The 23,368-nt window shown below is 42.4% G+C and overlaps 1 protein-coding gene and 1 long non-coding RNA gene across 3 annotated transcripts in view; one reads left to right on the top strand and one right to left on the bottom strand.

Moving 5' to 3' along the window:
* LOC144476093 (uncharacterized) overlaps nucleotides 1-23,368 on the top strand; it is a 145,419-nt gene that overhangs the window by 107,774 nt on the left and 14,277 nt on the right. The gene's annotated exons all lie outside the window — the stretch shown is intronic.
* LOC144476346 (proton channel OtopLc-like) lies at nucleotides 815-22,883 on the bottom strand. Of its 2 annotated transcripts, none has more exons than XM_078193130.1 (7): nucleotides 22,700-22,883; nucleotides 14,199-14,429; nucleotides 10,822-11,024; nucleotides 9,866-10,182; nucleotides 7,165-7,330; nucleotides 6,537-6,822; nucleotides 815-6,081 (listed from the first exon to the last, which is right to left on the bottom strand). In XM_078193130.1, the coding sequence occupies exons 1-7, from the start codon at nucleotides 22,723-22,725 to the stop codon at nucleotides 5,376-5,378; spliced, it is 1,935 nt and encodes a 644-aa protein (XP_078049256.1). In that variant the 5' UTR covers nucleotides 22,726-22,883; the 3' UTR covers nucleotides 815-5,375. The 2 variants fall into 2 exon arrangements, with proteins under 2 accessions (XP_078049256.1, XP_078049257.1); XM_078193131.1 differs by having other exon boundaries at nucleotides 9,866-10,179.

Below are 23,368 nucleotides of genomic sequence, written 5' to 3'. Positions count from 1 at the left end.
TGGAATCGAACGTTCATTTGCTTCTCCTTTGATGTTCGCCTGGCCTACATACACTAAAACACGTTGCGATTCACGCACCGATTTCTAGGTTTTATGACGCGGATTGCAGTGTGCGCATACATCGATATCGGGATATCAGAGCTGCAAGCGGTTCACATCGGCGCTTTTAGTTCTTCCAATGAGGCTGAGTTGGGAAATTCGTTTTTCTCGATTCGTGACCTCTCTCCTCGTTCTTTTTTCGACGTCTGCAGTTTGCTAATATTTCTACCTATACTCCAACGAATCACGAATAGTAGCCACAAATGGATTAAAAAAAATTAGCAAATACCCATAGAAAATTTAGAAATGATGTTTGCTACTTCCTCGATTTTCCCATGCGTCTCTTTTTGTTAAAGTATCGCCATCTGGTCTTCTGATTTGTCACAAGAATTAATTTTTAATCTTGGAAGAAGTATCCAAGTACGATGAATAGCCAAAATGTCTTCATAGACATGTCTTCGCAAACTGTATCATTACAGTTAATAACATGCTTATATATTTATTAGCATCAGAACACTTTTTAACCAACCTAGTGACTTTGCCTCGAATTAATGTGTTTATTGCAGAAATGATTAAACATGAAATATCACGTTAACAAGCAAACCCTGATTGTCGACGTTGAGCAGGTACTGAATTAAAACAATAGCATTAGAGAAAGTAGCGGAGATGATTACTTCAGAACAACAATAACACTCTGATAAATTGATTCTCGTAGGTCAGTTATCCAATACGATGGACAATTAATGGTCGGAATAACGAAGGCGTGCGGTTATTGCGGACGAGTGTATTGCGATTCGTAAGGTACAAATAGTACAAAGGGTATAAGAGTACAAACATTGCGTAGGAACTAGAGTATGCGGACATAGAAAAAGTACAGTTCAGAGACGTGACGTAGAAAGGTGGTAATGCGTCGTGTGCACGTCCATTCGGCTCGCGAACCCGAGCCCGCGCACATCGTGACTTACCTCGTGTGTTTTCTATCTCGTGTTCGCTTTCAATTTCGGCTAAGACTCGTGGCGAGATCGTTAAATGCGTCATTACGTCAGGAAAGTTTGAAATACGAAAATCAGAGCGTCCGACGAACCAACGAAAACCTTCGGAGAAACCCTCCGCAAACTTCACCGTAGCGCAAACCGCGCGATATATCTTTATCGAGACAATTACGTTTACTATTCTACTTTGGACACTCTGTCGGAACATTATATAGACATTCAGAATTTAAAAATGGCAACATTTTCGTCGATCGGCGGATCTTTCTATTTCTACGTTTAATATTAATATTAGAGATCCAATAAAATACGATATTTATCACTGCTTGTTCGAAGGATAGTAAAAATACAATTTTATTAAGATTCAGTCTTTACGAATTGTATGTGGGAAACTTTAGTTTCAATACACTAGCATGATATCTTTCTTTAAAATACGTGTGTCGTCTGCAATTTCATTTAACCCTGAAATAGTAGCACGAACCCTCAGATTCACGCTTAGATCTTCGTTAAGAAACTAGTAACACTATTCAGTAAACATGTTACGACTACGGAATCGATGCATTCGAAAGAAGATAAAGAAATTTGTTGGAAATAGAGTCCAATATAGAGATCGCATAGTACCATTAGAGGGTTGAAATGGTTTTTAAAGAAAAATAAAATCGAAGATCTTATAATCATTAGATGAATTCTAATTTTCTTGCAAGTGTTCGAGTTGGTTCGTGGGATTTTCAAAGAGATGTCCTTCGTTTTCTCAAAGTCGAAGGAGAACAGAGAGAGAAGGTGGCAGAGGTGGCAGATGATAGAAAGTGGTATTGAGGGCTAAGAATCTCGACACGAGCCCCGATCAATAAACGTAACGTGTCGTTTGTAAATCCTATATCTGATAAATACAATAAATATTAGAATAGAACAACGCAATAATAAATATATTTATATTTGTATATATATGTGTATATATTATATATAATATAGGAAGAAACATGTCGACACAACTAGTTCTAAACACCGAGAGGATCCATCCGTTTTTCTGCTTCTCCGACTTACCGATCTAAAATTCTTTCACGTATTTACAGCCGCCTCGGAATCTCTATATTATATATTACAAAAAAATTAGCGAACGATCGATCCGATTATCGATCGTGCGCCGTGAATAAGCGTCTAGCACGAAACACGCGATTAACTAGAACAAAAGTGTCTCTCTATCGAGACGAGAACAGAGGAAACATACTCTGGTCTGGCTCGTTTCTCCCGCGGCACACTCACGCATACAATCATGCAATCGTCTCGAAAAAACAACCGCGGAACAAAGGACACACAGGCACACGCTCATTTTGAATCATTCTCGCGAGTTTTCGTATCGCACAACACGGATCGGCTCCGCCATTTCACACCCCCGAAAACTTCCCTAGGGACTGTCTGTTTTTCCTTTTCCGAGCAGAAAGGAAAAGAAACGCGCTCGAGCTGGTCGTCTCGATTGGCTTTGATCCCTTCCATCTGTCTTCGCTATCTCGTTCCTCATCGTTCTGTTTCGCCAGCTCGCAATCATCAGAGCTTGGACAGCGCATTCGACGGATTAAGGCTTAATGATATGATTCGCCGTTGTACTCTGTTCCTCCTTCGAACGTTAGCCCCTCATCTCTCGCACCTTCTCGCTCGTTTCTATTTTTCTCCTATCCAGACTGCATTGGTATTGTCAATCGTTCCTTACAAGACAAGGATTTATCGAGGCAAAGTGTAAATGAAAGCAATTTCGACCAAATCCAAGAGCTCGTTGATCGAATGATTTCTCCATCACAAAAGCTTGTAAGGATGTAATTCGAAGATTGTACAATAAGGATCCTGATAAGGATCGTTTCAAAAAATATTAGTGCAATCATTACTATACATTTGAATAAGAGTAATTATTTCAATAAATTTTAGAATTTAAAGAAAGCATAGAAGCTTATTAGTTCTTCTTGTATAAAATTTACTAGCTTGAAAATACGATAACAATATACATGAACACTTTTAAAGCGATCACTGTTTTATGTTTCATTTATTAAAAATATAAGTAAATTATGATCACATTACAAATCTTTGCATTAGCATTATTAATGTCGAGTCAGAAAACAGAAGCTAAATGCTATTGAAATTGTACAACGAGCTATCAATTAATATCAAACAAATCCCAATTTCACGAAGCCTTTAATAATTCCAACGCAGCCCTTTCTATTTGATTTCTATGATCACGGGTCTATGGGAGCACGAAACGATGCAACATTATCTTTCTCACAATCCCAGGACGATCTAGTTTGATTTTTGGACTGGATTCATTCCGGATAAAAATCACTGGATTGCAGAAGTGACGAGATTACTAGGCGCATCGATTCGCGGTTTCTTTTAAAACAGATTTCGAGATGTGTACTCGCAGTTAACGTCCAGCAACTTGAATCATGTCGCTCAGATATGATTTCATTCAGGGAGTTTGCCTGATGACAGAGTCACGAAATAGATTACTGGACGTTGCGACGCGGATTCGAGAGAGACGGACCTCTAGGCTGCGGCTACCTCGACGGATGCATGGACGTTCGCTGGACGTTATTTCTCCCAGCCTCGGAGTTTCGATTTCTGCTATTACACTAACTATAGTAGATCGCGCTAGGATCTATCGCCTCTAACATTTTCTCGATGGTCGGTGCACGGCTAAGGAAGATTTTAACGAGTATGCGCAACAATATAGTTCTAATGGTGGTCAGCCAGGCTCTGTCGAAGACGGTCCGCCTCCCTCGGTTGATTATCCATCGATCCTCCATCGAAACCTATCTAACCTGGACGCGAGAGAGACGCTATTTAAGTTGTAGTTTGTACTACGTGGAAGACGGATGTCCGTTGAGAGTATTCGAGTTATATCGAAGGACAGATCGTGAAAACGGAATCGTTTTGTTTTCTGGCCGCCTGTACGGAGAACAGGCTCTCCTCAGTCTTACGCTGCGATCGAGACTGACGTCGTGTCTACTTGTCTCGATCGCCGGGTGACCGTCATTCAATTGTTCCCGAGAAAATCGAAGGAACACGACTTGTTGCTTCGACGATACTAAGCGTCTAGCCGGCTACGCCTAACCGCGATTACAAAAAATTGTGCGTCGTCGATTGTGCCTCCTTGCGCGCGTCTGATATCGATCGCCCAGACGATTCCCGAATCGCGACGATCTATATACACCGTAGGATCGATTCGCTGGACAATCTCTACCTTCGTCATCAGAACCGGAAACCGATCTCTCAAAACTTCCGTTTTTCCAATGATAAAACACCTTAAAACAAGTTCCGAACTACCTAGAATAACGTAGGAGAGGCTGCCATCCTCTAAAAGGATGTTCGAATTCCTCTCTAAAAGTATCTAAATGTGTGAGACACTTTTGAGCGCTTTCTGATTATTCCTGGAATCCTGGACGAATTTACGGTCGTCTATTCCTGACAAAACACCTGATCCCAACTGCCTAGAATAACGCGGTATAGGCTCTCGTCCCTTAACAGGAGCTAGAGCTCTGTTCTAGGAGAATCTGAACATACGTGACGTTTTCGAACGATCTCAGATGTCGTTTTGAATCTTGGACAACCTAGTGATCATCGTCGGATGATGATGAGCAAGTCCCAAAGTAACTAGAGCAGTCAGGGTGGCTCTTACCCTTTAAGGGCAGTTAGAGTTCCTCTCCTAGAACGTCTAAAACATGTATGTCAGATTTAAACGATCTTAGACATCTTCTGGGGCACTGGACTATTTGAACATCGTCCGTCGATGACAAGAATCAAGTTTCAAAGGAGCTAGTGCAACTTGGGATGACTAGCATCCCCTAACAATAGCTAGATTTGCTCGTATAAAGCGTCTAAAACACGCATGATACATTTAAACATTCTAAAATGACTCCTGAAACCCTGGCCCACCTAAGAATCGTCCATCGATCACGAAAATCTACCTAGAGCACCTCAGGGTAGCTCTCACCCCTTAACGCTTGATTATGACACATTCAAACACTCCGGGATGTCTTTTGAAACATTGAAGATCTAAGAATCACCCCTAAGCGATGACGATCGAGTTCCAATGCAGCTGGGGCATCTGAGGTTGACTCCCATCCCCTAACGGTATCTAAAGTTGTTCTCCTAGAGCGTCCAAACCACGCGCAACGTATTTAACCGGATTGCGGCGTCTCCTGGAACCCTGGGCGAGCCGTGGATTCATCGATCGGATGACACCTCCGCTTACATGAAGTAAACGGGGTCGTTCTCGACAATAGCGTCCAGCCTGGCCGGCAAGGTGGTCGGTCTCTGAGGAGCCTCGGCGTTGCACACGATGTCGCGCGACCCCTTGCGTCACATGTAGGTCGGCTTGACCTTGTACGCCCGTTTCCAGACCTCGCAGAGGCATACGGTACTGTGGAACCTATAGAAGATCGCCAGCGGCATGGACACGTGCGTGATGATCGTCCAGGCCCACAGACCGTAGAAATGCAGCTGCACGGGATGCGATTCTGCGCGCGACTTCTCCAGTGTGTTGATCGCCCACATGGCCAAATTGGTCACCAACAAGAACGTCACGATCTCTCTACCAGGCTTCTTCCGGATCTGCTTCGCGGTTGCTACCGATCGTCTTGAGGCGTCCAGAATGAAGATTGTCTGGAACGTAGTCTGCAGAACACTAGCCAAAGCTGTCACCAATACTAACACCGTGTGCTTGGCCAACGTGAACTGCGCGCCAATGATCGTGAACGTGGAGTAGATGAACATGCCTGTTTGAGCCGCGACCAGGAGGATGTTGTCCAGTTCTAGATTCCTGCTGCCGTCGTACCGCAACTTTCGCATCTGGAACATCCCTATCAACGTCGCCATCGTCGACATCCCGTACAACGTCAGCTCGCAGATGTTCACTTCGGTCACAGCGAATCCCACTAATTCTGGCCGGGAGATTAGCACGAAGAACAGAATCAGGGAGATGATTGTTAACACCAGGATCAAGATGCCCACGAAGAGACCCTTGTGCGCCCTGGCGCAGTCCACGCTGTAGTGATGTGGCGATCTCCTGAGGAGATAGACAGTGTTAGTTTCGAGAAATTGTTGGTAGCTTCTGGAAACGGTTTTTGGTGTTTGATGAACTTGGAGAAAGTGTTTAGAATCCTGGTATCAGTAGCACACATGCAACAATATAAGTTAATGGAGAACAATAACTGGAAGATTTCCAATCAAAGTAGAAACAAAAACGCAACGAACCATCAAGATTAAAATTATAAGCTCTCAAAAATAGAAACGAAACATTTGCATTTTCTACTCTTAATGAAAATAAACTTCTGTAACTAACGCGAATAAAGTCATGCAGAAGGAGTAAGTAAAATAGCTTTAAGAATAAGACACCAATCTAGTCCAAGTATTCAAAGTAATAAGCATTTTGTGACCAAAGAAGTGAAGATAAAGAAATTTGGAATAGTGTTAAGAACAATCGGAATATTTGGTGGGGTCAATTAGGGCAGTAGAAATTACCTATAAGCGTGCGCATGATGCCTAGACCCTGGCGGCACCATTGGTTGCGTGAACGCTGCCTTGGAAATGTTCTTCCACATCACATATAGAATGGCAGCGCAGATTAGGCTGTATTCGATCGTGCAGGGAAAGAGGAACGGGCTGGCATCTTGGACCAACGACCCCATTATGTTGGTTCTTCTGCACTCGAACATGTGATGGGGTCCCTTCAGTCCCCTTGGGATTCTCACCTGACCGCCGTGGTGATAGTACACGTGACCGCCAAAATGGAGATTACCTTTCCCACCTAATTAGATTTGATTTTCAGTAAAAAGCCGAAAGTACAATTTTTGCTAACGACACACAAACAATTTACTGTTAGTGGAATCCAGAAAATTACATGCAATAGCTTTTGAAATTTGAAGTACCATTCGTAACTTTATCAGTTGACTCTCGTTAAACATGCAAACTAAGATCTCCGCCAACGGCGTACCAACAATTTATTGTCAATTGAATATAGACAATGACGACTTCTAATCAGAAAAACGTTTGTTAAGAGTTCTGTCCAAGGGCCGGATGCAATAATTCTAAGAATCAACTAATCATGCCGAACTTTAGCCGCAGTCTGCGTGGGCGTTACGAACCGTACCTAATCTGTGGGAGATTCTCAACGAGCCGTTCTCCGGGTTGTAAAACGTCAGTATCTCGTGTTTTGTTTCCTGGACTAAGACATTCAGCCAGACGGACAGATTCGTGCCGATCATGTGCATCAGTCCGAAACGCGCGATCACCCGATGACGATAAACTTTCATTTGCTGTCAAAGGAAATTGTCTTTTAAGATCCATTATTGTCACCGTCCTGCTCTGTGAACGCAGGGAACTTCAAAGAGGGATTCTCGGACTACTGAAGTTCCCTTTTGAAGTCACAAAGCAGGAAGTCTTTAGATCTTTTTCCTACTACTTGGAAAACAAGCGAGAAAAGGTCAATGCTTTATAAAATAAATAAGTACATCAATTTTTATAATGCTTTGCATTTTGCAGGAATTTTTGTGACTGTCACATTTGAATAGTACAGAAACCGACTGTCAATGGACTATAGATTTTATGCATTTATGATTCCATTTAAAACAATTTAAGAATGTTTTCAATCTACCTTTGATGCAGTGCAATTTTTAAGACAGTCGATAAAGTATGAATAATTCTATAAATTAATAATCCCAAGGAACCGATATGTAGATATAAATTTAGAAATAGTCTGCATTATTTTATACCTATCGAACGATAAAAAGATATAGAAAAAAGTCAATGAACCTACAATTCAGTCTCCGAAGATCAAAAGAGGTCTCGAACGAATTAAAGATCCCGGATAAGAAAGAATGGAAACCTTTGCGATTGAAACTATTGATAGTCTTCGCCGTCTGGACTAGTTCTTCCAAACGACAGCCAGTGTTTGCCACGGACCAAGGGACAAAGTTCTCAGTGCACTCTGGGACCAGTAGCTAGCGCAGCAGAGGAATAATTCGATTCTCTCATGAGTCTGTTGGCCGCGAAACGTCGGGTCGGGTCGGGTCGTTAAACGTTGAACGATCGGCGTCCTCGATCGAAGAGGCCCTCGAGAAGTTTTAATCAAAAGCGGTCGAGGATGGCGCGAGATATTCATCTGTCCGGGCAAAGGAAAAGAGCAAAGCGGCTGGGAAGTAAAGCACCGGACTCTGCTCGCGTTCCAGCATTAGTTTCAGGGTTGTTCACCCTTCCGCTTCATTAACCTCTCGGCGGAAAGGCTCTTTTCTCTCGGTTTGCATCAACGCTTTCGCTCTTTCGTTAGGCCACGCGTTACGCGAACCGATTTCTACAACATCGACGAACTCACTTTTTCCCTCTCTGTCTCTTTCTCGTTATTTTTAGACCCTTCACCTACTGGAAGACGAGTGGCTCCCCTTCGCGATTTCGAGGGAGTCCTCGCGCAGTCGCTCGGCGAAAAATTGCACTGTGAACCGAGAGAACTCGATGTTTTCTACGAAAATGAAACAGACCTCTCGCGATTATCGATCATCTTCGCGGTTCTCACGATCCCCCTCCCTGAATTGACCCAGTCGACGAAACCAGGGGTTGAAAAGGTTCTAACAATAACCGTTTCAAATTGTTATGTAATGGGCATTAAGTTTTGTTATTAAAAGATAAAGAGCATAAAAAAATACAAAAATTGCATTCTTCTATTATCGATAAAGAAAGTTCTAAAAATTTTCTAAAAAGTTCTTTAAATTAGAAAAATTTCTAGTCAATAAACCTTTTACTATTTGAAAGAAAAACTTTTGAAGGGTTTATAAAGCAATGTCGTTAGTTTCTATTTGAATCACGAGAGTATTATTATTTATTAGTATTAGTAATATTTAAAACAGGTGAGAAAACTACCAGATGCTTGTGTTCAAATTACGAAAGTTGTTATTAAATTACCCTTTTAGTATTGAAGTAGCATTTTGCAGGCACTTATAGAGCAATATCGTTTAATGCTATTTAGTTTACAAGCTTCGGTATTCAAATACCCCTCTACTATGGTAGAGCATTATATATAGATTCGTAGAGTAGTGTCACAAACATTAAATAAGTGGATTGCACAAACGTAAGTGGCAAGTATTTATTATGGCTTTTGGACAGTCAAACTAGGGGTTGAAGCACCCTTCGACATTGCCACTCTTGCAGTTATTTGGGAAATTACGGTACATCAAAGGGGTCCATAAATTACAAAATTGGTTTTTCATGTTCAATAATACTGATTTAATAACGGAAGTGCCTCTTCATTGCCAAGTGGTCATCTGAAGTGCAGTATCAAAATTGCACATCAAAGAATTTATCTACTATTCGTAGTAGGTATACCATGTTCCATTAAAAGCCATTACTTCCTTAAATTTTTTCATTTTCGTTGCGATAAATAATCCAAAATAAAATCTGACGACTCGTTTTTTAAAATTTTGTAACAATTCTTAACAGAACAGTTGTCATATCATCTTTTTAAAATTTGTATAGAAAGTATCCCTAACGTAAAAGTTATTCCTGCCCCTCTTCTCAAATGTTCTCATCCACCAAAAAATCAATACAAGCATATTAAAATAAAATTCCACCAGTTTAACTAGCAATTCGAAATTATACTCATTCTCATAAAAAAATTTAGTGGAACCTTTGCCCCTTAATTCTTTTTTAAGCCATTATGAAGAGAGTCCTTAACGCGAGGGTTACTACCACCATTTTTCAGAAGCTTCTACCCTTCACAACTCTTTAGACAGATCCCAGTAACCAAAGAATCATTGGAAACGAAACAGTCGAAGTTCTACTCGTAGAATCTATCGTCTCACCTCGTTGTTCAGAAATATAAAGTACATCTGGATAAAGATGAACGCCATCCTGGTCGCGGGCGTCAGAGCCAGCATGATGTTGTGGCACTTGGTGTTCTGCTCGAGCTCAAAGTACTGTCCAAACTCGAGGCCGGAGTAGATCATCGAGCCAATCCCGAAGGCCACGGCTCCCATTCTCAGGTAGAAGCTGCCATAATGTTGCGCTGGCCTAACGGCAGTGATATGAGGACAGGCGACGTCGGCCGCGTCGCTATCGCCGCCAGCGCCGCTCGACGATCTCGACGAGTCCAGATCGCACACGTCCTTTCGCTTCTCTTCTTATGCAAATTTATGGTAATCGGTCGGTTAAGATTAATGCGACTTTATCGGGGCTCCGCCCGTCGTTGCCGAAAGTGGATCGAAAAGCTAGGGAGCTTTCGGGACTCTGTGCCAAGCTGATTTCCACAGAGCGATTCTTTCGGCACGATGTACCGTGCAAGAATTTGGCTTATACGTGTCGAGTAGGATTTCAAATTTACGCAATGCTAATCGAAGTCAGTATTCCGTGGAGGATTATAACTCTAAGACGACGTTAATGGGTTGTCGTGGAAAGTTCTGCAATGTTGGCGTGAGGTTTTCATTTCGGGTCGTTCGGTTTGGTAATCGTGAAGTGAAATTCGATGAGGGTGTTGATGGACGAAGCCGGATACTCGACACATTTTTCGGTACTTTCTCAAGGATGCTGACATACATTTTTAATTTTGGTTCGATAAAAGATAGAATTGTTGTGAATTTTACTACGGTTATTCAACCATTAAATTTCCCGTTGGAATGACTTTATCTAAATTTATATTGTTAATTGTATAATGTGAATCGATACAGATATATGCAATAAAAAATTAAATCCTTGGCAAGTAACAACCGGCGAAGACAAAAACAGAGGGATCAATGTGTATAAAAAATTGTCATCAACTTACTTGTTTTCGGTTTGCTGTCTCGTAGCAGCGTGACGTACGTGTACACGAGGAAGATCATGCTGCCGAAGTACAGGTACAGGTAGAATCCCTCGTAGAACGACGGCGGGATGTAGGTGGATATTACTTCCGCCATGGGAAAAGCGATTCCCATGACGACCAGCAGCTTTCCGTACAGGGCGCTGAACGTCGTCGCCAGGGCATCGCTGCCGAAACAAGCGGAAATTATGCCTGAACGAGGTGTTTCGGTCTTTTACTCAGAACAGAGAGAGAGAGAGAGAGATAGGATACAACTCCTTCGATAAGGAAATGGGACTATTTCCGGCGCCTACCTGTTGTGAGTTACGTCCTCGAGCGTCTCACCGCGATTTCCGGTGTCAACGTTCAATGAACGAGCTTCAAGCGACATACTGATTTAGCCACTGGTTACAGCTCAACTGTCTTTCGAAAGTCTTTTTCAGGAACAAGCTTTAGAATGCAAATACGATCTTAGGTTCCCTTGGAATTTAGGGGTTGGAAACGTGAATCGATACTATGCGGATTTCATGCATTCGGAACGGAAACATGGAATTGGAAATAAGTCATTCCAGATTCTCAATATATTTCACAAGCAACAGACTCATTCATGATCGACGTATTTATCTTTCCAATTATGCATTAAATGAAGCAAGTTTTATAGCGATGTATTCTACAGCAAGAAAGGTAAATGAAAGCCTTATCTTATCTATGTCTGTTCCATTTAACGAATTGTTTGAATTCTCTAGGATTCTCGTGGAAATTGGTTCCACCACCAGTGAGTTGAACGTGCCAGGGTAGAACGAAAATGAAGATAAAACTGCTCTTTGCGTTACGGTGTAGAAAATGTCAACTAACTTTCCGATAATATTACAGCAATAATAATAATATCGACAGCAAGCGAATTAATTCGACAACAAATGCAAGTCACTTCAAGACGCAACGAGTAAAAACGAAAGTGCCTGAAAGATTATTTGCTAGAAGTTATTCGATTGTTCTGTTGGATTGTTAGACCAATTGAATCATGTTCAATGTGGTAAAAAGATTGAAGCTCACGGCAGGTCTCCGATGTGCGAAGCGTTAATGGACAGGCCGGAATGTTAATTCGTTGAGGCAGGTATGGTGGATGGAAACCGGCTTGTTCTCAAATGAAAAAGTTAAGCGGCACGGTTCCCCGAACGAAGCCTCGGTGCAGATACCATTGGCCGCAAATACACCCACCCCCGTAAGAATTGGCTCAATTACGGGTAATCGCATACGGTCGGCCGTGCGCGCGCGTGTGTTTGATTCATAAAGTACCGGTAATTGCGGCGCAGACGTCGGTCAGGATAACCCGGAGGATCACGTGAAATTTCCGTGGTGACACCGGCACATATTCCCCCCTTCTTGTTAATTCGCGTGGAATGGAAACGAGTCAAGATGGAATCTCGGACGATCGTTATTAAGCTGATCATTATCAAACGGTAGCCACGTCTTTTAAACTCTATTGACGGCCCGGCGAATCTGTGGCCGATGGTCCACTGCACGAGATCATGCGCGGCATCGTAAGTTGCGAAAGGGTTATCCCTTTGCAGTACATTTACCAGAGTCACGAAAAATGCCTAAGTGAATTAATCTTACCTGTCTCATTATTGATTAAGAGAAACGATTTATGATGTTTATTCATACAAAAGGTGACATAAGTTTATTCGGTTGTATTAAAAAATCGAATGAGATTCGGATAGTTATTGAGTAATCCTTGAACTCATGGTGCAATTGAAGGACGGAGAAAGATTTTATATACGAGGCTTCGTCAGATGCATATGCACGTGTCTCATCGTACAAGTGCTCGTTAAGTACAGGTGCACGTGCATCGTTGGGTTCACATCAGGTGCATATGCACCAAACGTAACTTTTGACCCAAAAGACCTCTTGCCCAGATTATTTACAGTCGTGTTAACGCTTCTGACTGCGAGTAACAGAAAAATTTGCCTTCCATATAAATTCTAGTCACTGTAAACTTAAAATATTTAATTTTTCCATTCTGTACATCTATATATAGAATGGAGAAATACAAATTAATGTAAAATGAAAGAAATGCAGGAGCCTCGTTACTTTGTTACTGTAATCAATAAATAAATTACACAGCCAAAATTGAAACTAAGTTGCGATATCGACAGGACATTTAGTACACGTGCACTCAAAGCACGTACAAAATTAAGCAGTATTAACTGAAGCTTCTGACAGAATCTCTCTATCTCGATTACACCAAGGATTATTGGTAACTCTCTGTAACTATCATCTAAAAGCATCACTACAGTATCTGCAATCACCGAGTTCAAGAACCAAAACAGTTTATCACAATTTTAAAATTAATCCACGTACGCCGGATGCAGCGTCATTTTGACCCACGAGTTATAGGACCCCAGTTTCCAACACAAACTTTACGTATGAATCAAAATGAGCCTGCATTCGTCTCCTGCGATCATTGAAAGCCATTCGTCTTTAGAGGGTGAGGAGGTCGAATAAAGTGGAGCCGGTAAAATGAAAAGAAAAGAATCACATCACGATCGATATCGAAATCCGGCAACGATGAATCTTCTCCGCACCGCTTCGCACCGGTAATCGTTCGAATACTACTAGCAGTTTGAAATTCATTGAGTACCCCTCGCTACAGGTCACGGACGTCGTCAATTTACGTCTACGTAACCCATTTTAACGCCTGTGCCCCAATCGGAAACAGCGCAGGTACTCCGACGCCCTAAATTGCTATCAGACAATGATGAGAAGATTTGAGCTGGTGTACGAAAGATGTAGGATTCCCAGATGTCCGGGGACCCCGATTCACCACTTAACGGAGATATACTGACAGAAATATGTATACTCTAAATTGTCGTCAGATGGCGATCAGCAAGTTCGAGACTGATGAAACAAATAGATGACATTCTACGTGACTGAATAATCCGATTGGGCCCAGAACATAATAAACAAAGACAGGAGCACAGAACTATAAAGACACAAAAATACAGACAGAGCAAGCGTAGGTATTCTGATCCCCTAAATTGCCATTAGACAAGGATCAGTAAATTCGAAGCTGATCAGGGTAACAAACAAGATTCCTAGGTATCTGGTAAACCCGATTGCGTCTAGAGCATAGGATAGACAGAGATATAGAAACAGAGTGGCAGATCAAGCGTGGGTACCCCGATCTCCTCTATCCGACGACTATCAGGTGATCGAAAGCTGATCAAGTAAATAAATAGAAATTATAGATGCCTAGAGAATCCGACCGCGACCAGAACAAACGATAGCAAGAGATATAGAAAGAAAAACAGAATGAGAGAGAGAAGGAAAAAAGATGATAGGAAAATATTTGGCTCACTTACCATCCGAGCTTCTTCCACTTCCGGTCTTCGGCGGCATCGAGGAAGGTCGGGACCGGGTAGCAGACCGCGGAAATCGGCTGTGAGGAGCATGGCAAGGCCAGGGCAAACTGGGGTTGTCGATGATGGGTGTGGGAGGGTGAACTGCTGCTGTGTCTAGACAGCGTTTCCGGCGAGACGATCACCGCGGATGGCGATGCCGGCGACGGCAGCGCGGCCGGCAGTCCTGGCCAGCTGCAACCAGAGAGAACCGCGTTTCCTCATTATTCCTACCCTGTCCTTGGCCGATCGATTCGTCGTCGGTATCGGCGGCTCAATTACCGGGATAATTACGAGCCGCGAAGCCAGGGGTACCTGAACTACGTCAATAAAGCGATACACTTTCCCTGTCGTTTCCCTGTCGTTCCCCTTGCCAACCACGCGACAGCCATCACCAGCTCCTTCGCTTCCGCTGATCCTCGCGGCTGCGTAACATTATTTACAGGGTCACTATGTTTTCAGAAAGAATAAAGTTGTACAGGTCGTTTTGTCGCTTTAACCACTTTCTAAGCTCGTGGTGTATTTATAATCGTTTCATTATTTCTGATTACATAGTAGTGGTTACTTGCATTCGCAATGTAAAACTGTAATAGAAATTGCATTAACCAATTGTGCTCGTTTCCAGACTTTCGGATCAATATTCAATAAAGAAAATAAAATAGTGGGATTGATTTTTTCTTCATATTGAAGTTTCTTTTAATTTTGTCTTTCTTAAGGATTGTGTTAAATACATAAGCATAAAATGCGCTTCATATAAGCACGAAATAGTAAATGTGCCATTATATAATACATTAAGGTATCGTACGCGTCAACCTAGTCGATAACAATTTTCCTAGAAGCTTTCTTCTGGGGCTAGTTTTGGTAATCCTGAGTTCGGATTGCTTGCCTGCGTAGAAGCAGCAATTGTCCCTGTGCATTCAGAAACTTAATGGCGGCGTTAATTTACTCCCAGAGGCGACCGTATCTTCCAAGTTCTTTGTCGTTGGAACATAGGGAGCTGGAAAGTTTGGAGTTAACGAGTATCATGGGTTGGAGGAACGCTTCCTGAGATAGTTAGCTAGATTTATGCGCTCTTGATTGAACCATTTGCATTCAGAACCATTTGCACGCGCGTTCAACTGCTTAGTACGGATGGGTTGATAATTATACAGTAGTTGCTAGTCTGCGGATCTACTTTTATGCATTCATAACCTGCAGTTCCCCTTTTCCCCAACCCCTTCAACAAATAAAACGAACTTCGGTTGAATTTCATGCAATTTCAAATCAGTTTTATCTCGCCGAAACCGCTGGTACAGAAATAAAATTTTATCGCGTTGCACTCTCCTGACAATTTAAATTAGCATAATTATTATCGCGACACGTTCCCAAATGTAGAGTGCATTATGGAGCTTTATACGCTCACAGGTAACCGAAACCTTCAAACGAGATATATTTGTCATTATAATGGACGCCTGTTTAAGCTCTGCTTTGTAAGACAACCAACGCGAATCGTGTTCCTTTTTTCGAAGAATAAATGCACTGGAATGTAATTTCTGCAGAGAATACATCTAATGTAACGAAACCTTTAATACAACCGGTTCAATTTCAATCGAATAATAAATTGAATGTCCCTGAGGTCAAATATGTTTTACAAAACCTCCTGCGTCTTCCTACCTTATCTCAGACAAAGACATCAACTCTAAAAGAGGAAAAACTGAAGTAACAACCGCCTATGTCCTCTGAACTTGTCCACCCCATTGTTTCACTATACCATGCATTAAAACTAAACTTAAGTCAGAACCTATTCCTTCGAATCACAGCAGTTTCTTACATTTCAATCGCCTCGGACCGCGTACAGTCCTCCGGTTACCTTCTCGGTATCTCAACGAGTCCATTACTCGATTGGTCTTGACGCGATTCAATCGGGAGCCGGTGGAACGTTCCCGGTGTTCGAGCAACGCTAATTAAATGAGGACCCCAGGACCGCCCCGGGCGACTCAGATTTAATCGCCCCCCCCCCCCCCCCCCCCCTGTTTCCGTCAATCGGATTCTTCGAGTTCCCACACGAGTCCAAAGTAGAGAAGAAGAAAGAAGCGGCGGAACGCGCGAGCCGGCCCGCGTCGGACCCGAGTCCGCGGTCCTCGTAATTCGTTTAACGGAGTTTCCGCTGGCGACTCGCCCATCGGAGATACGCTTCAACCGGTGAGCTGTAGCAAGTTTCGCAGCCGTGAAACCGCCTGTCGCTGCCTCGTTAAATCGCGACGACAAATGGCCCGGAAAAGTTAGCCGTACCGCGGCGCTCGGCGATCGTTGACCATTTTTGCGACGGAGCAGCGGAGCTTTTGATAGAATTAAGCCCGAATCCATCAAACACTTAACACGAGTTACCACGCGCAGCTTCATGAAAATAGGAAAACTGAGTTTACACCGAATTCTCTCCTATTGTTCCCCAACTTGTAGACAGAAATGGAGAATGTGGGAAAAGGGGATACGATTATTCGAGCCTCGCGGTTCGTTTCTTTAATCACCGATCGTCAACAACTATAAAAACGAGCCGCTCTTCCTAAATTGTACATTTTTGTTCATCGATTATAATTCGTATCGATCTTCCCAATGAGTAGTACAAGTAGGCATATTTTGTGACTAGGTAATGAATTTATAATTAGTAAATGAAATAAAAAACTGTAGGGACACTAGAAAAATTTAAAAATATTGTCCCGTTTATTTCAATCTACTAAAATTGAAAAAATGAGTGCATTCAGCTTTCGTTCTTTGCAACTGATATTGAAAATATTTATTCTACATCAAGATCTGCCATCTAATTGTCAGGTTTAAATGATAACTTCATAGAGTACAACATAAAAAATATTGAAAAATAAACACAACATTTTTCGATATGAAAACATTCTTTAAATGCACTGTATTTTCGCATGCTCTTCACCATTTTGGCTTCTATTTCAGTTTTGCCGCTGTATCTTAACCCTATTAAAAGTTGTGCAATTTTATCAGAAACCCGTCCAGCATCGTTACGGGTTGCAATTAACCGCGAGAAATATTTCTTTCGCGTTAATTACTGGGCGAAACCACGAGTGGCGAGTAATTAGGGGGCATAACTTTTTTAATTTCCCCGATTAAGCAGCTTGGACGTTATCTTTCTCTGACCATTCGTCGGTAGAGAGCGAAAGGGTTGATTTCTGGAGGGTTTCCGTTACTTTTCACGTAGAATGGACAGCCCGACTGCTCGCGCAGTTTTACTTGGGAGACGGTAAATGCAAAGTGTGTCACCAATGCGAGCCATTTTAACAACTTCAATATCACGCTTTAATTGAACGCGAAAAGCCTGCAGCGCGGTAGACCCGTTTGGAGAGCAATTAAGGAACTTTTAATGGGGGTATGTTGATAGTGTTTCGCGTGCTCTTTTTGGGGTCTCGTTAATCAAAGAAGGGAACCGAAGTGTTAATGATTGCAATCGATAGATGCGAGTTCAGGAAGCAGACTATGCTCTGGTTCACTTAACAATTCGTGGGCATTCAAATGAATACTTGATAATTCATTCTAGTACGAAATAATTCAAACTTGGTAGGAAGCTACTGCAGTAGACACTTGTATTTGTTTTGTAAAACATGATATTTGCGTAATAAGATATCTTATTCTTATTACAGGAAATTGTTTAGTTTAGAAGCTCTAATTACTCTGCAGAACATTGTATAAAAATGAAGACGGATGTGTTCGAAATTCTATATGAATTAATTGTGTCCTCTTGTATTTTTATATTATTTACATTATATTATAAATATTATTTATTATTTTCAAAAGAAAGAAAGCTTCATCGTTTCAATATTTAATAACACGTTTAGATTCCCATTGTACCAGTAACCAATAATAAAATGTCGCAACGGGTTTCACAACATCCACGAGAAAGTGTACTTTCTTCAAGTGCCATTCTTTATTTGCAAGCGAGATTCCAGCAAAATCGACGTTCCATTTCGCGCAGCCCTCTTGTCGTTGCCGAAGTTTCGGCGTAGACCCAGAGGGGAGTTTCTAATTTAAGGTCAACGCGTTGCCGTAACGTGTTTGATACACTTGTCACATTGACACTGGCTGCAGGAAGAGGCCCACTATCGCGCGAACGGTTTCGTGAAGCGTCATTAAAGCGACTTTCCAACGGTGGCCGTTTATCTAATGATAATCCAGAGCCCGTCCCTCTAATCTGACAGTCGGCGAAATACGGCCGGCCAGTTTCTCACACGTGGCCGGGAGAGATTCGCTGTTTTTGCGACTGGAAACCCCCACGAAAACCTCACGGAAACCCCACGGAATTTACGGCGACAACTTATTCCAACACCATCGTCGCCGAATATCACGAGCAACGTAAATTATTTCGCCGCGATATTGCGTCGACGTATCGGCGCGAAATTTCCAATTTACCACGAAGCGGATGCCTCTAGCGAGCTTCGAACTTTGCGAGGGTGAGAATGTTACTTTCGGCATTCGATGGAATAGGGTTTTCCGCGGAAAATTTACTGCCTGCAGCATCAGGATTGCAATGAAAGGAATAAAATACATGTATCGAGCAGATAGATCTTTCTATTTTAGTGCGACGTGTAAAAGTTTTTACGGAGCTATTTTCTTAGGGGAAATCAACGCTCGTTTCTGTGTTTTATGAGAAGTCGGACATCCTCTGAGACACAGACGTCTTTAGGTACCATAAATATTACATTGTAGGTATATTTCAAATAGTGAAACGTATTTGAATTGTTATTTATTTAATATTTTGTGATCGAAGTTTCAGTTTATACTTGAATAGTTTATTCTTTCTTCTTGTAAGTTTCTCATTTGTAAGCGAATTTGCAAAATCAGCTAAATTTTGTAAAGAAGGTAGAAAAATCAAAATCCATTTTCAAGTCATACGGACGGATCTGTTAGTGAATCATTAAACTGTGCACTGTGGCTAATATTTTCAATAAGTGGTAAAGGAATAAATTCTCTTGCATTGTATCCTCCATTAGCCACCCCGAAATTAAATTCACACTTTGCAACACTACCTAATGGATAAAAGATGACTCCTCTGTATCATTGCTAACGCTCCATTTTTTCTGACGATATTAATAGGGTCCTCACAGCTCTTAACAATACAATAGCTTGATTTATTCAGAGTTACAAGACAAACACACGGCACAGCTTCAAAGCGATAGTAACCAAACCAATTGTTACAAACAAGGTCAACCACTCCATTCCTTACATCGATGAAATAGAGGTTAAGATTGACTAAGAGATAAAAATAGATAGATAGATAAAGAAAGAGATTTTTCCCTGACTGATATTCTAAAAGCCTCGGCTCGAAAATCGTCGACAAAATATGCGTGAAAGTAACTATCCCGCGATCATCCCTGTTGAAAGGCAGCCTTCCAGAGGGAGGACTGATCCGGCTGGCGTCTAAATATATATCAGAAATCGGGCGGTGGTTGTTCCGCGCGTTTAAGAAGGTAAACGAGCCGCTGCGTAAAGCGACCTACCCCTACGTGGCTGACAGTAGGCGGTGAGAGGGACGTGGATAAGTTTCGTCCTTTCGACGAGATAGAAGGGCTGCGAGGGTTCGCAGCGCGTGCACTGTGAAAGAAGAACGGGAGAATCTACTGGGTGTCCTTTGAGAAAACGTTTTGCAAATGGATTGGGAAATATAACGAAAATTCTTATATAATAGTTTCGCGATTCTTTCTACACGATAATTTTGTTGCAGCTTTTAAGTGAAACACTATGTAGATTTTTTCTATATTCTCTGCGATGGTTAAACGTCGATAACAGAAAAATAGAATCAATTTAATATCGATTTATGTAATATATATGCATGTACTTAGTAGAGTCTATTTAAAATCTTTATCGCTTAAGTGTGCCTTCATCTTTCAGGGTAAGGTATTAATATAACAATAATCAGACACTTCTTCTCTATCATACTACTTTATCATATTTACTATACCAAAAAATACTGTACAAAAGAGGTTATCATCAAGTCTACAGTGCTCTGAGCTGCACGCGCATTCATTATACGCACAAAATGGCCATATATGTGCAACAAACAAAATTAAATTCAAAGTGCCAAAGGTCCTAGAGTGCTAAGTACTCTAGCACGTACTCTTTCGACCAGTTTTTAAAATTTATTTTTTTTTCGCAGTATTGCATGCTGGAATAAATGGAATTTTGTTAGGGCATTTAGAATAAATAACTGTTTCAATTAGCTAGCCAATCAAGTACACATCGATATACCAACACCAACGATCAAAACCAGATACAAAGAGATGCATGAGAGTGATTTTGATAATCGAATTAAAAGCCTCTGCAAACGCGAACGGACCTCGCTGGCCGAGGGTAAAAATATTTGTCATCGGTAGTCGAACACCCTGTACAGAGTGAGAGGGATGGAAAACGGTCGAAGGGGTGAACCGGCTGGCTAAAGGTGGAGGACGAAAGGGGTGAGGAGCTCGTCTCTTGGCTTCGAGCTTTTTGAAATAATCACGTAGTGTTGGAGAAGCAGAGGAGCGCGAGAGGGTGTTGCCGGACGAGAGGGATGCTCGCGTGGAAGGGCGCGAGTGGGCACTGAGGGGTTGATTCAGTGGCTGAGTGCCGTTCCCTCATTGTGGGACGAGTGTATCCGTGGCTCAAGGACTCCCGGACCAGCTCACCCCTGTTTCGGTGGCTGCGCCTGTTCACCACCCCCGCAGAGACGCTCCCGGGAGGGGCGATACCCCTCAGGAATCTACTCTAGGTGGATCTTCGGTCGCTTCTTACCCGGCACTCGAACTCGCAACGGCTCTCTTTTAATCGTTCTTCCGCCGAACCCGCCTAAATACTCTGTACACGTTTTTTTTCCTTTTTTTTCCAGCCCTTCCACGGGAAAGGAGAGCTTTCCCCGATTATTACAGCAGCCGCGATCCCTGCCGAGGATTATGCTTTCGACGTTTCGCCGCGGGTCGAGTGCCCGCTCGCTCGCTCCTCCTCTCGCCAAGCCTCGAGGGTCCGCTTCGTGACCGCGAATTTTGTTAACGCCGATGCGAGCGTTAATTGTCGGCCGGCGCCAATCGATGCCAATCCCTGATATCTGTGTATTTGAATTGGGGGTTTGTTGGCAACAGAAATGTTTGTTGGTTTCTGCGGTCAACTGCGATATTATTTACACTGGCGAACAAAGTTTGATTTTACTAATTTATGGGCTTTTAGAGACTGAACGAGGGAAACGCAGTCGCTTTGTGGAGGAGTGAAACTGTTAACACTGAAATTATTCTTCAAAGGAACGGACTTCAAATTTTTATTTTATAATTATTGAGATTGAAATATATTTTCAACGATCTTTTATGTGTACCTATTTTTATACAATTAATTTTATAATAATTCCATGAACCGTTGAAGTCAATTAAGCAAAAGTCATTGTACAGAGAAAATAATTTTAAATCAACAGATCTTATTATTGTCACAAGGTGTAGCAATTTTGGTTTATATTTCTTTCGTTTACGGTTCTGACGAACCGGAATTATATCAATCATTTTGTATATTGTATACAATTGTAGTTTTTCCGTTCTGAATTTGAGTTCTGGGCAGTAGATAAAAATACCGGATGACCGTTGCAACTTCTAATGTAAAGTATTACAAAGATATAGCCATATCGTACGAATTTTCGACTTAAATATAGAATCCACACTTTGAATAACTAAACGAAACACAGTGTATTCATTTTAATAACAGAAACGTATAATCGGACCCCAAAATCGAAAAATAACAGTTACAGAACCGAAATCGAAACTAACACAAGTCAATATCGATATACCTTGTAGCAATTACTATTTTTTGTTACTTCTTCTCAACTGTTCCACTCAAAACGAATAGATAACAGTTTGATACAGTTCTTTTCAGAGCGTTATCAATCCCTGGCCAATACCTAAAAAACGACCTGAAGCATTCCAACGACTAGACTCCCCAAACCAAGTAACCAGATATTAAACCAAAACCGGCGGCCAAATATTTGCGAAAATCTATCTCCGAGCACGAATACCACACGGGCTGAATCACCAATAAATAACCTAACCGAGGGAGATAGAGAGACAGAGAGAGAGAGAGAGAGAGAGAGAGACCAAGAGAGAGAGAGAGAGAGGAAACTCTCGTTGGAAATTCTGTCGACAGAACGTCGAAAGAATTCTATTCGTGTGGAAGCGGATGCGAGAGCCGGGAAATTTCAAGAACGCGTTCATACATCCGGCGCGGGCCGATCAGAAATTCCCTGAGGAAAAGCACGCGAGGCATACGGAGACACCCGGCGCGGCGTCGCGACGTCGGCCGGTCCTCGGGGCACCGTGGAATCGCAGATGGTGTGCGTGCACGATTCTGGGATTCCCGACGAGCAGAGACGAGGGCGAAGACGAAGACGAAGACGGGGATGAAGTCTAGGACAAAGACAGAAGCCTGATCGATTCGCGGCCGTGGGTGGATCGTGGTACCTGAGGGAGGTCTCCTTGATGAGCATATCCGTGACCTTGGCGGAACCGGCAGCCGAATTCGACGAACGATTAACAGGTGTAGACACCGCCGCGCACGAAAGGGTTCAGCACAGGAGTCACGGCCCTGAGGCTCGTGTCACGACACACTCACGGACCCCGCATTAGAAACTGAGGGCCCCGGCTCTGTCTATCTCTCCAGCGACACTCTCCGGCCGTCCATTTTGCTCGCTCGTTCTTTCCTCTCCTCACCTCCTCGATCCAACACCCCTCCGCACCACCGTATCGTCTGCGGATACGCGGCGGTTTGATAGCGAGCTCGTTACCCGAATCAGACTGCCAGTGGCGTAACACTCGCGGAAGGACCGGGGATTTTAACCCTCCAAGGCCCCGTGTTCTCGCATCGCGGCTCGTTCCAGCCGATCATACGTCGAACTGATCCCAACGTCAGATTAATCAGTTATTTAATCATGTATGGATAAATGTGACATCGACGCTACATATATTATTATGAAAGTTGCAAACATATGCTACAATCTACCAGATATTAATACCTCGATTATTATCATTATTACTATACGTAGCAATGAATGTTTATATAAAATTGAATGGTTTCGAGAGAGGCACATTTTGATGTTACGAGCAATTTTTTTAATGGACGCATAAAAGAGA

The sequence above is a fragment of the Augochlora pura genome, chromosome 10 (genome assembly GCF_028453695.1).
Source record: "Augochlora pura isolate Apur16 chromosome 10, APUR_v2.2.1, whole genome shotgun sequence".
NCBI classification, from domain to species: domain Eukaryota; kingdom Metazoa; phylum Arthropoda; class Insecta; order Hymenoptera; family Halictidae; genus Augochlora; species Augochlora pura.
Note: the sequence above shows the minus strand (reverse complement) of the source record. Positions and strands in the feature narration are given on the sequence as shown.

What these genes read in the sequence shown, in the direction of transcription:
- LOC144476346 (XM_078193130.1), bottom strand. Translation starts at nt 22,725, where the DNA reads ATGCTCATCAAGGAGACCTCCCTCAG. An exon ending in ATCAAGGAGACCTCCCTCAG is followed by an intron (nt 14,430 to 22,699) that starts GTACCACGATCC and finishes CTCTGGTTGCAG; the next exon opens with CTGGCCAGGACTGCCGGCCG. An exon ending in AAGTGGAAGAAGCTCGGATG is followed by an intron (nt 11,025 to 14,198) that starts GTAAGTGAGCCA and finishes TTGTTTCGGCAG; the next exon opens with CGATGCCCTGGCGACGACGT.